General features: G+C 32.5%; 2 protein-coding genes across 2 annotated transcripts; one reads left to right on the top strand and one right to left on the bottom strand.

Moving 5' to 3' along the window:
• Window positions 1–3491: 3491 nt before the first annotated feature.
• On the top strand, window positions 3492–4239 carry LOC18046798 (LOB domain-containing protein 16). Its single transcript, XM_006443808.1, has 2 exons — window positions 3492–3788; window positions 3889–4239. Exons 1-2 carry the CDS (start codon window positions 3492–3494, stop codon window positions 4237–4239), a joined length of 648 nt encoding a protein of 215 aa, XP_006443871.1.
• A 6421-nt stretch (window positions 4240–10660) lies between these two features.
• On the bottom strand, window positions 10661–11452 carry LOC18046797 (LOB domain-containing protein 29). The gene is made up of 2 exons (XM_006443807.2): window positions 11168–11452; window positions 10661–11056 (listed from the first exon to the last, which is right to left on the bottom strand). Exons 1-2 carry the CDS (start codon window positions 11444–11446, stop codon window positions 10661–10663), a joined length of 675 nt encoding a protein of 224 aa, XP_006443870.1. The 5' UTR covers window positions 11447–11452.
• Window positions 11453–13997: the final 2545 nt, after the last annotated feature.

The raw sequence follows: 13997 nt of genomic DNA, 5'->3' as shown, positions 1-13997 counted from the left end.
GAGCCACTTCCCTCACAATTGTGAGAGAAGTGGTTCGAGCTTCCGCAAATGTATTGCGGGGATTTAATTTAAATATTTTTTCTTTGAGTATCAGAGCTTGAGTGAATATAGCTTTTCTCTCAGGATGGGAGTTGGACGTCTCTCAAATATTTGAGAGGATTAAAAAATTTTAGCGATGTCATATCATAATTGATGTAAACGAGTCTCAGAAATTTGTATGGTGTAAATATTATGAGTAATAGTTCTCTTAAAAAAAAAGTAGGATAAAAAAATCTTATTTCTATCTTTTTATTTTTTTAGATAAAAATTTATTCTAGTCCAGTCTCGTTAAATATCTCGTCTCATTTCATTACCCTAAATAATACCAAATATAAATAAATAAATTTTGACATTTTTTCTTTTAAGGATCATCATAATTTAATATAACAAAAAATCTTCAATGAATACAAATTAAAATAATCAAATAATAGTTTTATTTTGAGTACATGTATATTCGAATACAATTTTATCTAACATTTTTTATTTGTTCGTTTGCTTTTATTGCACATTAATATTAAGACTTATGTATAAAAAATTATAGATTTAAACAGTAACCAACTTCAGTCATTTTAAATATTTAATAATTTAATAATATAATAATAAACTAAGTCAACAGTTAGGGTTGTCAATAAGAAGGGATGAGATAAGAATTATCAATTCCAATCATGTCCTATCCTGTATATGCAAACATGATTTAAAAAAATCTCATTTCTCCCCCTTTACTTATTTTTTAGATAAAAGTATGTTCCAATCACGCCCTAAACGGAATAAGAAATAATTGTCATCCCTAAGCGACACAGCTCAGCTGTGACATCGGATTGTGCTTTTTGGTGCAAACAGCCATTTTCCACTGTTAAAAGTGACGAAATTATTCATCCTATTTAGGCTGCGCTCTCACTCTTTTTTTGTAATAATAATAATAATAATAATAAGATATGATGAATACGTTTCAGTTTCACTTCCTTTTGTTCTCATGCTAGTGTACTGAACGTCTTTCACGTGTGTGCTGATGCAACCCTAATAATGCTTCTTCTTCAATTCTCGTTTCTCTCCGTGCATGCGAACCTATGTGATCTCCAATGCATAGCCGGATAGCCGGCTAGTTTGTTTGATTGATTGATTGATTTTCCCTGGCGCCGGGTCGGTCCATTCTGAGCTTAGATATTTGGATTGCACATACCAAACCCACAAGTTTATTTGAAAATGGTAAAAGGATGTGTGAACTGAACTATTATTGCTGCTGGTCAACTAGTCTAGGATGGTGGATAGCTAACCCCAGTAGCAGAAGAATGTTGAAAGAATATTTCTGTTGCTAGGAGCTAGGTCTTGAAAAGCTTTCATTCGTGCAACGGAACCCAAAAGCCTATCACTGGGCGCACTTTAAGTTGAATTACCAGTTTGTGATAATAGGCGGTGGCCTTTTAATTAAAAAGAAGGAAAAATATCCACCGTCCACCTATTTTTTACACTTTTTTTAAAAATACACAATTCTTTTATTTTTTGGCTGGAATCCACCTAAAGTTACATTTTTTTTCACTTTTTCACTTCCGTTTGGAATCCGTTAAGCAAACTAACGGAAACTTTAAAAAATGACCAATTTACCCCCAAAACGAAAATTAAAATTTCACCCTAAAAAATGCCAAAAATAATAAGATTTAATGATGAATATCATTATTGGTACGTTAATGAAGTACAAAAAAATCTTAACTACTAGAGATTATAACTCAATGAATAATAAAATTTTACTTATCTTAAATTCAATTGATGGTTTGTGAGATTGGGCTATTTTTAATACTACTGTTATAATTTAGCATTCTAATTACCGACATATTTTAAAAAAAAACTTGTATTTGATGGTTGTGGAATTAATTTCTTTACTGACCGATGGGGAAAGTTATTAGATTTAATCTAATTATTTTTTATAATTTTTAAGGTGAAATTGTAATTTTCGTTTTGGGGGTAAAATGGTCATTTTTTTAAATTTCCGTTAGTTTTCTTAACGGATTCCAAACGGAAGTGGAAAAGTGAAAAAAAATGAAACTTTAGGTGGATTTCAACCAAAAAATGAAGGAATTGTGTATTTTTGAAAAAGGTGTAAAAAACGGGTGGACGGTGGATATTTTCCCTAAAAAGAATAATGATGGCCTCACTTCAAAGTAGCCCTTTTCTTTTGCCGCATTTAATTTTGCTCTTCCGTTTTTTTGTCTCATGTGAGAAACGGAACATTATACACGAGGGCAACACACACCCAACTTTACTTTAGGCAGGGAAGCACCATTTCTTGATCCCAAAAAAAAAAAAAACAGAGAGAGAGAGGACTATTCCTTCATTTTCATTATCATCCAGTGGCCCATATCCCAATCTTCCAATAAGACACGAAGCAAATTAAAGTAACCGGTTAGTATGTGTGTGTCCTTTTGCTTCACCAACCTTCAAAGTTCAAGGCAATAGGACCGTTAATTCATTTTGGATTAGATGTCTAATCTCCACTTGTTTATATTAATTTGTCTACATTACAAACTTTTTTGGTCTGTAAGTTATAAATTTGATCATATTTCTTTTAATAATTGTCTTAACGAGAATCAATTTCCCGATCAAATAGTCAATATATATTCGAATGAATAAAGTAATTAAGTCTACTCCTGTCACATTAAATAAAATAAAAATATTACCATTTTCTCTTTAATGTTATCATTCTACATTATACACTTCTTAGTTCTTACAGTTTTTATAATACTTCTCAATGTTACTCATTTGATGTTAAAAATTAAAACATTTTGTTAAAAAAGAATGATGTCAACAAAAAAAAAAATAATAAGATAATGTAAAAATTGTAAGAACCTAAAAACAAAATGAAAAACAGTAAGAGTGAAGTGACAAAATCTTCGAAACAGCAGGAGCATGGTGAAGTTGCCGATCATCTAACTCACTCAAGTGGTGTCGGTAGGCTGCTCCGGCGGGTGGCAATGGGAGAAGGGGAAGTGTAGAGGAAACTAACTAAGCTTCCACAAAGCGACAAACAGCAGCAGTTCCCAGGTGCGGCGTTCGGCGGAAAAAAATATAATAAAAGTGAAAATAAAAATAAAATTGAACCCCAAAATCAAACTTGGAGCATAAAGAAATGATATCAACAGAACCCAAGTTACAAATAATAAAACAATTTTAGTAAGTCATTTAAGTAGGTCTCACACATTAAAATAGAAGCCCCATATGGCATAAACCATTACCGTATGTCCCCTTAAAAGCCTACACATTAGCCCATCATGTCCCCCGTTCACACCCCTTATAATAAGACCCCACCCCTACCAAATTTCTTACCTTAAAGTGATCATCTCTTCATTTTGTTGCACCATTTCCTAGTGTGCTCGTGTGCCTTGAAAGGGGAAAAAAAAATCTCACCAGTCTCACTCTCTTATTTTCGTTCTTGAGTGTTGATTATTTCTCTAACAAATATGGCATCATCTGGGAGCACTGCAGGCACAGGGTCACCTTGCGGTGCATGCAAGTTTCTCCGGCGAAAATGTGCCTCCGATTGCATATTCGCCCCGTATTTCTGCTCGGAGCAAGGCCCTGCCCGGTTTGCTGCCATTCATAAAGTCTTTGGTGCAAGTAATGTGTCAAAACTTTTGTTGCATGTCCCAGTTGCCGATCGTTGTGAGGCGGTTGTCACTATTGCTTATGAAGCTCAAGCTCGGATCAGAGATCCTGTTTATGGCTGTGTTGCTCATATTTTTGCCTTGCAACAGCAGGTAATAATTTGTTTAATTCTTTCTTTCTTTCTTTTTTAAATTTTACAAGTATTTTTTAACTATCAACTGCCCAAAATTTTTTTTTTAATAAACAAAAAAGGTGGCGTGCTTGCAAGCGCAATTGATGCAAGTGAAAGCACAGCTAGCACACAACATGATGGATACAAGAAGCATTGAGAATCATCATCAGTGGCAAGGCAATTGTACAATAACTGGGGTGCCTTCATTTCCCAGTAGCTATCCTGGTAATTACGCGAACCCTATATCGCCGCAGAGCTCACTGGAATCAGCTGACTGCCACAACAACGATGGAATGAATATGCAAGAAATTGAAAGCAGATCAGATGAATTTTCATTCCAAGGCTATCCTCATAATTACAGGAAGAGACCATACAATAACACTGACTTGGGAGAGCTTCAAGCACTTGCCCTTAGAATGATGAGGAACTGATCATCATCATTACCGCGATGATTCATCAAGTTTTCTTTATGGAATTTATGCTAATCATGATGTTGATCTTTGCCAAAATGTTGTATATACTGAGAGTACTACTTTTCCAGAAACTTAGTTTAATGTCAAAATGAAGCCTAATAATGTTGGCACTTTATTTCCTTTTTTTTCCCCCTCTTTTCTTTGCTGCTATTATGAAAAAATTAATTACTAGTTAGGGTGGTTAACTTTCTTTCAAATAGCTAGGTAATCTTTAAAATACTAACAAGAACTTAATATAGTCATTAATTTAATCTCCTAGAGTTGTTAGAGAACAATAATAGACACATCTATGGGCAAATTCAAGAAAAAAACCTTGGAATTTGGATCATTTGGTAGGGTAATACACACGTACATACAAAATTGAACTCTCTTGTGTCATTTTGTACATGGGATGGTATTAAAATAGCTGAGAAAGCGCGCACTTAGTTCTCAATTTATGATACCCTTGCTTAATGGGAATCCCCAATTCAATTTTCTCAATTTGCTCCTTGAAAACACACATACAAACACATATTACGACATTAACATGATGTTATTATTTAAGTCTTTGAGTTGCTTCTCCCAACAAGAGCCTAGATCCGAAATGCAGTTCTGCTTGGATAATGTATTGAGTGATATTTTGACTTTTGCTTAGGGCTTCTGCATTTTCATCTCTTCAATGGGAATATGGGAAGAAATTAATGAATGTTATCATTGAAATCAAAGGCAAACCCCATTGATTTGAGTATTTTAGAGACCCCACTTACCTAGGGTTTATAATTAATTAATTCAAATAATAAGTAGGTTCACCTAATGTAAGTGGTACTCTTTCTTAATTTTAATACCAATACTCTAAAGGCTTGTACTCACTCATACAGACAAAGTGTCCCCTTTATTGATTGCAAATGAATATATATATATATATATATCTCATAACTTAATTAGATATATAGCTCTGGCAGCTTTTTATCAAACAAATTAAGCAAAATATTTTTGAATTGGTTCTCCAAACCTTATAATGGTTGGCATTTACCGATATTATGAAATGTTTATTTTTCACCTGAAGTGACTATAATTAATTATTTAGAAGCATCGCTTAAAGAGGACGGCAGACACTATAGAAGCATTATAAACTCTCTTTGTAATTCAAACTATATATAAGCAATCTGACCTAATCAATGATTTAATTAATTATCCATGTAGATCACACATTGAGTTGGCATAAGGTCATCATCGCTAAGATCATATTCTATATTTTAAATGAAAAAGTAAGCATGACTTGTGAGAGGTGAAAATATATCATTAAGAGTTTTTTTTTTTTAAATTTTTAAGCATTTTGTAGCTTTAGCCTTTCAGTATATGGTTTGACATAAACTCCCATTAAAGGGGGAAAATGGATAGAACATGTTTGGAATCATTTCCCTGAAAATTAAAAAGCAAAATTGCCAAGAGAAGAAAGAAAAAATTTACATGCTTAAGTAATCAAGATTGTCATTAAACCAAATAAACACTTGCTTATGCTGCCAAAATGGTACGCCTAAATACTTAATTACAAGTTTACTAAGCATCACTTGATTTATAATTGTGATATGTGTATATTCAAAGTCATAATGTAAACTATATAACAATTATTGATTTACATTACGAGTTCATTGAAACTGCTTTTGGACCACAATAGAATCTAGGAGAAACAATACAATACATACAAAATTAAAAAGAAAAGAAGGCAGCCGTGCAACAGAATAAACAATTTGAGTCAAGCCACATTATTGGATTGATCAAATCCCAATTAGTTCTTCGAGCCCATGACCAAACGAATATTATAATTAACTTACCAAAATATAATCTCAGACCAGCGGCACTAATCACTTTCATACTTTGTCTACAATCACACACAAGTGTTAAATTATAAACCGATACCATTCCTCCATTAATTGAACTTGGAAAAGTAATTATTCCAAACAACATTAATTAATCAATTAAATACACGATGAGTGATGATTTGTTGAATGTGAGAGGCAAAAGAAAGCTGTCAGCCAAAAGTGAATTGAGAACCCAAAAAAGATAAGACAGAAAAGAAAGAGCTCGTCAAACTTTAATTCACTTAAAAATTTTCTAACAAGAAATGAAAGTAGAATAAGTGTGGTCTCGTAATTTCACCAAAGGAGACCAGAGCATGTTATTTTTGTCGGAATGGTGACTAACCCTTGCAACTATATAACTTTTAATGGTGTATTCATCTAGTTTATGGTTGGGGGATTGACACTTAATATATTCTTAACATTTCTCATTTTTGTTATTTAGGTCTCTTATCTTTTAATTATCCGTCACAATTATTATATGAAAATTGTAATGAAGAAACACACACATAATTCTAAGATTGTTGTCAATTGCAAACCTCATTTAATTGAATGGTGAACACTTCTTCGTCTAATTCTTGAAACCACGAATTTAAGTCTCCTGATTGTGTGTGAGAGAAAATATATTTTCTTCTTCTTTTCTTTTAATATGATGTGTTTTCATAAGGTAAAAAGGTCTTGTATGTTAAAAGAGTTCTATTTATCTTTAAACAGTAAAATTCAAAAATTAAAATAATAACATTAGGGATATAATAAATTAGAAAAAAAATTAGGAATCTAACTAGTAAAAACAAGGAATATGAGAGACCTAACTGACAGTTTGCCTTAATTGTTTCCAATATATATATAAATTTTTTTTTTTGGGATTGTTGAGTTTTGGCAGAAAGAAATTTTATGCACAAGAGAGTTGGAATATATGACGTTTTGATCAAATTTTAAAGTAACCAGATAATAAAGATAAATGAATGGATTAAAAAAACAGAAAGAAAACAAAAGTAAACAGAAATTGAAAGAAACGTTTGGAACTTGTATACAAAGAGGTTTGAATAATAGCAAACGAAGTTTGACTAATTGAGTTTGCATACATCAAAGCCGTTCCACTGTGGGGACCAGTAATGAATCAGACAAAATGATTTTTTTTTTCTTTTTAATCCTTTACAATGTGACTGTAATTATCTTATATGGTCTTGTAAGATACATGATTCTTCTACAGTCGTTGAATGCAAATTCAATAGTTGTAGAAATAATATAATTTTATTATCTTATATTTCCACAATCATTAAATTTTCATCAAACGTTATAGAAGAATTATATATCTTACATGATTATGTAAGATAACAAACTCTATAAAAATAATAATAATAGTAATAATCAGAAGTTTTGGGTCCCTGTAGCTACCAAAGTTGGCTCGTGTCATGTTGCAAACTTACAATTCCTTAAAAAAAAGTGATTAGTTAGGCAAGCCTGTCAAAGTAATGGGCTGGACTTACAGCAAAATAAAAGTGACTGGATTTTTATTTGGGTTTGGTCGGTTGAAAATTGTCAAGATAATTAATTAAAAGGGTTTACCATCTTACTTTATAATTATTAATTAATGTTAATTGAAGATAAAACATAAAAGAAAAGGGGCTGCCGCAATTGGAACATGACAGCCACAGGTCGAAGTGTTATATATGATATAAATGGGTAGACGTTTTTATAAAGTGTGAATGTTGATTCTTAAAGCGTGAAGTGAGGTGAGAGTAATTTAGAAAATTAATTGAGGTTGGTTCGTGGAATGGCTGTGAGGGAATCGTATACGTGTTCTGGTACAAAGATGGTCCCATTAGTAACAGCTGGGTAGATCCAGTTTCCGAAGCAATTTTTTTTCTTTTTTAATTACTCCTTTCATGTGAATAATAGCTTCAGTATGTAAAGGAATTAAAGTATTGATACTGTACGTGTACGTGTGTGAAATTTCTAAAGTTGCCAGCAAAAAGGCATGTATGTAGTGATGAAACTGAAGACGCGTGGCACTGCTGGCCTGGCATGTGGATGCTGAGCCGAGGGCATGTTCAATTCATTCATGCTGCCTCAAAAAAAAAAAAAAAAAAAAAAAGAGCACAATGCATTATAGAAACTCGATCCAGTAAGGAAAATTTTCAAGTTTAGCAAATTTATGCGTTGACATTAATTCTTTCCCCCCACAAAGATGAATTTGTATGTGTAACTTTATACATGCTCTTTTATAAGTGAGCCAATATATTGAAGAAAAGTGGCTGAAAGTGTGGGATGTTTGATGAAATTCAAACACTGCAGCTTTGTGGGAAATTAATTAATTTGTGGCCATTAATTAGATCAATTTCTCCTCTATAATTTTATCTGAGGCAAAAGAAACAACACTGTTTTTGCACTGATAATCAAGGACAAGAAATATTGTGCTTTGGCTATAAGCAATATTAATCTACTTGGAAAGTAAAAATAAGGTCACTTCATCAGTTTTGTAATGTCAAATTATTTAATTCATTTGCAAATCGAGAAAGAAATTATGTTATAGAAGCAGTTAGTGGATCACCAAATTGTCATCGAATTTAAAAAAAAAAAAAAAAATTGAGCAAGGTCTAATAAATCTTAATTAATAAATATGTTGTGTGTGTAGTATTTGATAAGAGAAAGAATAAATGAAAGGGCCAGCTCATAGGGAGAGTTCTCAATTTGAAAAGACAATTTAAAGCTCCACTGAATCTCTCTCTCTCTCTCTCTCACACACACACACACACACACATATAGATCATCACTGAAGCTCTTGTTAATATAAGCAATTGCATGGATAGAAGAATATGCGAAACTTTTGTCAGATTAAATGGTTTATAATTCATAGTGTATGCACTATACACTACATATCAGCAGACAGCCTTCCATATCACCGGACAATCTAAAAAGAATTGTCGTATTATTTCATCAACTCTTGAAGGGTAGCTCAGGATTCTATTGATTGGACAGAAGCAACATGCAATCGGTATTTTGAAATTTCTAGCAATCTTCTCAGGAAGAAACTCATCCCTAAAAAAAAAAAAAAATCAATGCGGAGATCAGGGACCTAAAATTTGATCAAACAAAAGAAAATCTTGATTTGAGGGGTTAATTTCCATGATGCTAGTGCTAATTAAGCTAATTGCATGCAGTACTCACCCTTATTATCTTTGGATAACTACAAAAGAGAGGGAGAGAGCAAAGCTGAAATATATATATGAAAAAGTGCAAGATCCTACCAACATTAAAACATTAGCAGCTTTCTGGGTTCAAAGATGTCTCAAATATGATAATCAATATCACATTTAACAAGGTTAGAATCACTGGTCATATGTATTTGAGCTTTAAGTAATAAACTTCTTTAACTATCTAGTGCATAAGAGATCTTGGTTAACAATAATAATTATTATACATTCATGCAATGAATGTACGGATAATTATCAATTGCATCTTTCATTGTAGACAAAACATATGCGTGTTCAGACTCTGATTGCAAGTACGATGCTGTTGACAAACCTTGGAAAAACAAAAACACGGTAGAAATTATTAAACAACTAATTGAAATTAGTTTTGTCCTTGACTCATGCAAACAATTCAAATGGATCTTAAAGAAGGCGTTCATACGTCTTCTTAGGTCTCATATATATACCTTCATGAAAATGAGCTGCTTTCTCATGTTTACACGACACACATTGACTTTATTAGGTGATTTTACATGAAAAAAGTAACTTGCCATCAGGTGGCTTAATCTTTGATATATATATATATAGTACATCATCAACTATGGTGCCGAGGAAAATAAGAAGCTAATACGAAAGTAAATCAAGAACAACTAGAGGCTTCCAATACTAAATAATCATCAAAGCTTGATGCTCCAAAGACTCGTTCAAACCAATAGAGGAAATTGCAATGCTAAAGTTTCAGGTCTAGAAACAAGAAGGTCAACATGTATTCACAGAAAAATAGTACTCTTAAGATTAATTACTTGGATTAAGCAAAATGCTTATCATTCTTTATTTTAAGTTGTGTATGTGTGCGTGGATTTAACTAAGATTAAACTTTGAGACTTATATCCACATATAGAGAGACTGAGAGCAAGATAATTATCCAACACCATCTGTTAGATTTTTGAAGAGCAAGTATTAAAAAAGTTGACTAGGTAACTGTATTAATTAAGTCAAACAATTTTAGGTCCTCACTAGCTAGGTTCATAAACAAAGCAAAATAGTTTAAACAAAATCAGATTTTCTCCGATTCTGATAGAAAAATTGCACTATAGTATTACTAATATCCAAGGGTTACACTAGATTAAAGAAAACAATTGATAATCGGGTTGATTTTTTAGGGTTTCTGGATTATAAACATTTCTAGGGTTCCTATGTTTTATTTATGCCAACAAAAGTGCATGTCTCAAATTATGCAGCAGCAGCAGCAGGAAATTCAAAATTGACAAAGTGGTGAAAATTAGTCTTCACCAATTATATATAGGTCTCTCAGTGTGTGCTGCAGCTAGCCAGGTCTTGGTTCTCTTATGAATTTTGAATGTAACCAAAGGCCACTGATTGAAGATCATCAGAGTCTTGGAAACTCCATTGCTCAAATGTACCCATGGAGTGAGAAGCCTCTCCAAAACTTGCAATGGCTGAATTTTCATAACTATTCCCCAAGGAGTTTGGATTCACGAATCCATTTTGATCAGTGCAGTAGGGCATCGTTGCAGGGCCTTGATTGTGAAGGTTTGAACTAAATAGTCTTTCCATCTCTGAATTTTCTTGGTGATGAAACCAACTGTGAACATCTTGTGGGTGTGAAGGAAGCTTCCCATAATATTTCTCATGATTAGGGTTTGTTGTAACAGAGCCATTGAGAATGCTTTGAGCAGCTTGCTCTTTCAAAGAAGCAAGCTGTGCTTGTAGATTAACAACCTACAAGATTCAAAAGCAAAAGCCCACCATTAAATATACAAGTAATAGTAAATAAATTAGGGTTTTAATAAATTTGCAAGAAAATAAATAAAAAAGGTACAAATTAATTACCTGATGTTGCAGAGCAAAAATATGCGAAACGCAGCCGTAAATAGGATCTTGAAGCCTAGCTTGAGCTTCATAAGAGATTGTGACAGCTGCTTCGCAGCGGTCACTCACAGGGAGGTGAGCAAGCAACTTTGAAACATTGCTTGCACCAAAAACTTTGTGAATGGCTGCAAAATGAGTAGCACCTTGTTCATGGCAAAAATAAGGTGCAAAAACACATCCCTTTACACATTTTCTCCTTAAGAATTTGCAAGCTCCACAAGGAGAACCGGAACCGGTCATCTTGTTCTTGATTGATGATCTTTTTTGGTATTTTTTTTCTTGTTTTCTTTCTGGATGGGTTTAATTTGCTTAGCTTTGTGCAGGTGTGCATTATCATCAAGTTTATAAACACTAGAGGATGAGAGAGGTGGATCATATAATAATGAATATTTAATTACATTTGGTCCCCATAATGGGCTACAAATTTCATTAATTTTTTTTCCTTTATAGAATACTCTTCCAGTACCCTTCATCCAAAATTTTTAAAAGCTCAAATGAGATTCCATTACCATCCTTATACGACAAAAGAAATAGCATAAACCAAACCCATTTCTATTTGCTTGATCTTGATGATTGGATCTACTGTACCTCATTTATTTTGAGTTGTTTGTATAAGTGATCTATAACTTCAACTAAATACAATAGGTCATCATGTTTCGATCCGTACGAAACGAAGGATTAATCAATTGAAAGCAGTTAAAAGTAATTGATTGGTTGTGAATGGTCAAGGAGTTACAACTAATGATCATAAATTAAACTACTGATATGTCTAGATCTCTCTCTTAAGGCTGTGTTAATTCGTATACAACCACTTTAAGAGTAAATACAAATTTAATATTGCTCAAGGTTTGAATGCTATAATAAGATCAATCATCATGAAATCAAGTTAAAACATCAAGATTTCTCTAAATTTCTCTTGTATAATCGTTGGGCTCTGTAGTGAATAGAGTAATTTGTATTGTAATGTTACAGCCGTAGTCTAACTTTGCATTAGATTAGATTTCTTCTTTGTGTCTCTCGTGTAGAGCTTTCCTATTATATTTATGCTCGATGTGGCTTGCTTTGCAATCTTGACCTGTAATCTTTTGCCATTTTGGTCTGTGATTAACGCGGTTTGCTCTTAAAAAAATGATAAAAGAATTACAAAATCAGAAGTTTTATAATTGTGAACCGCAATAAGAGTGTTGATTGGAAGGAGCATAGGTTATCCCCAGTTTCTTAGCGTGTCCAAAAGCAATTTCTGATATCTTATTTATTTTCTTTGATGTTACTCTAGTAATTTAAGCGAAACAAAACTGAGACGTAAACATTTGCTAGCAAGACCTGTTAATTGTCGTTTATAGAGAACTGAGAGTCTGAGACTAGGCCAGATGCAATTAATTGAAATTTTGAGGTGTAACATTCTATCCTATGATTTGACCCTTCACCGCTAGATCACTCCAATTTGATTTATATATATATATATATATATATATATATATATATATATATATATATAAGGGATCTGACTTTAATAAAATAAGAGATAAGATAAAAGATAAAATAAACATAAATTTTAATACACTATATTTTATCATATAATGTATTGAAATCTAAATTTTTATGTCTTTTGATTAATCATTAATTGAAAAATCACTCTGTATGTGTATATATATAAAGAATCAATATATAGGCTGTCATTAAGCTAATTGTCTTTTTTTTCCTCGAAAGATGAGAATTTTCATTCACTGAATATCAAACAATACCCCCCATTATTATCACTTGAACTCTGATGATCATGGACTCAAAGCACATACGCAACCGTCGGAGCTATGTTCATGGGTGGCTAATTGTCTATATAATCATTTTTATTTCGTAGTTTCTTATAGTGCTTGGAGCTTGGACACATTTGTGAAATTTTACAACATCATTATTTTTTTTTAAGTGTATAAATTATGATTAGATAACACCTGAACTTTTTAATTAACAATTGAGAACACCCATAATGATAGGTGATCTAACGGAACCTTCCAACATGTTACATGTGAAGAACACTTTCTACACGAGCAAATGATCGGAAAATCTCAACACATGTGCCTGATTCTTTTCTTAAATATACAAATCTAGTTCAGGTAGCTAGACCAATATACTTAGTTGAAGTTAATCAGCTGATGATGAGACCTTATCAATCAGTCCATTGATCAATTAACAAATCAAAGATACGATGTAAAGGTTGGCATTAAATGTCCCTGATTTATTTGTTTAATTAGGTCACTAAGAAAGAATTTATATATGGTAGATGTATAACATTAAATGGTGGATTTTAATTTGGAGATGGGTTTCTTAATATAAGCTGATATAGTACAAATGATCAGAGTGTAAAGGAACAAAAAAGAGAAGCATATTCTTAAAATGAAAGAAACAAAAGATAGTGACACTGAAATGCAACACTTGGACAAAGAGAAGCACAGATAGAAGACATAGAGAGGATTTTTCATTTAAATTTCCTCTATACACTTGTTAGAATAGTTTAAGTTCAGCAGGTCACGGCCTGTCGAGCAACACAATATTATTAGCAATTAATTAATCTTAATTTACAATCATTAATCACTTTCTTTTGTCACAGATAAGCACCAAACATGTAGACCTAGCCCAAGTGTGCAATTAGGCCCCACTTCTAACACTAATAATAATGACATCCCAACTTAACACTTTCTCCCAAAAAAAAAAAAAAAGGAAAAATGAGAAATGAACCTTTTAATGCTATGCTATTTAGCTTCTGGTTAACTGGAAAAGGTGCTTAGGTTGGCTG

The sequence above is a fragment of the Citrus clementina genome, unplaced genomic scaffold (assembly GCF_000493195.1).
Source record: "Citrus clementina cultivar Clemenules unplaced genomic scaffold, Citrus_clementina_v1.0 scaffold_3, whole genome shotgun sequence".
Classification (NCBI taxonomy): domain Eukaryota; kingdom Viridiplantae; phylum Streptophyta; class Magnoliopsida; order Sapindales; family Rutaceae; genus Citrus; species Citrus x clementina.
Note: the sequence above shows the minus strand (reverse complement) of the source record. Positions and strands in the feature narration are given on the sequence as shown.

Bases quoted from the DNA above. Each gene is read 5' to 3' on its own strand.
- LOC18046797 (XM_006443807.2), bottom strand. From the start codon at position 11,446: ATGACCGGTTCCGGTTCTCCTTGTGGAGCTTGCAAATTCTTAAGGAGA. The intron at 11,057-11,167 runs GTAATTAATTTG...TGAATCTTGTAG, and splicing joins TTTTTGCTCTGCAACATCAG to GTTGTTAATCTACAAGCACA.
- LOC18046798 (XM_006443808.1), top strand. From the start codon at position 3,492: ATGGCATCATCTGGGAGCACTGCAGGCACAGGGTCACCTTGCGGTGCA. The intron at 3,789-3,888 runs GTAATAATTTGT...TAAACAAAAAAG, and splicing joins TTTTTGCCTTGCAACAGCAG to GTGGCGTGCTTGCAAGCGCA.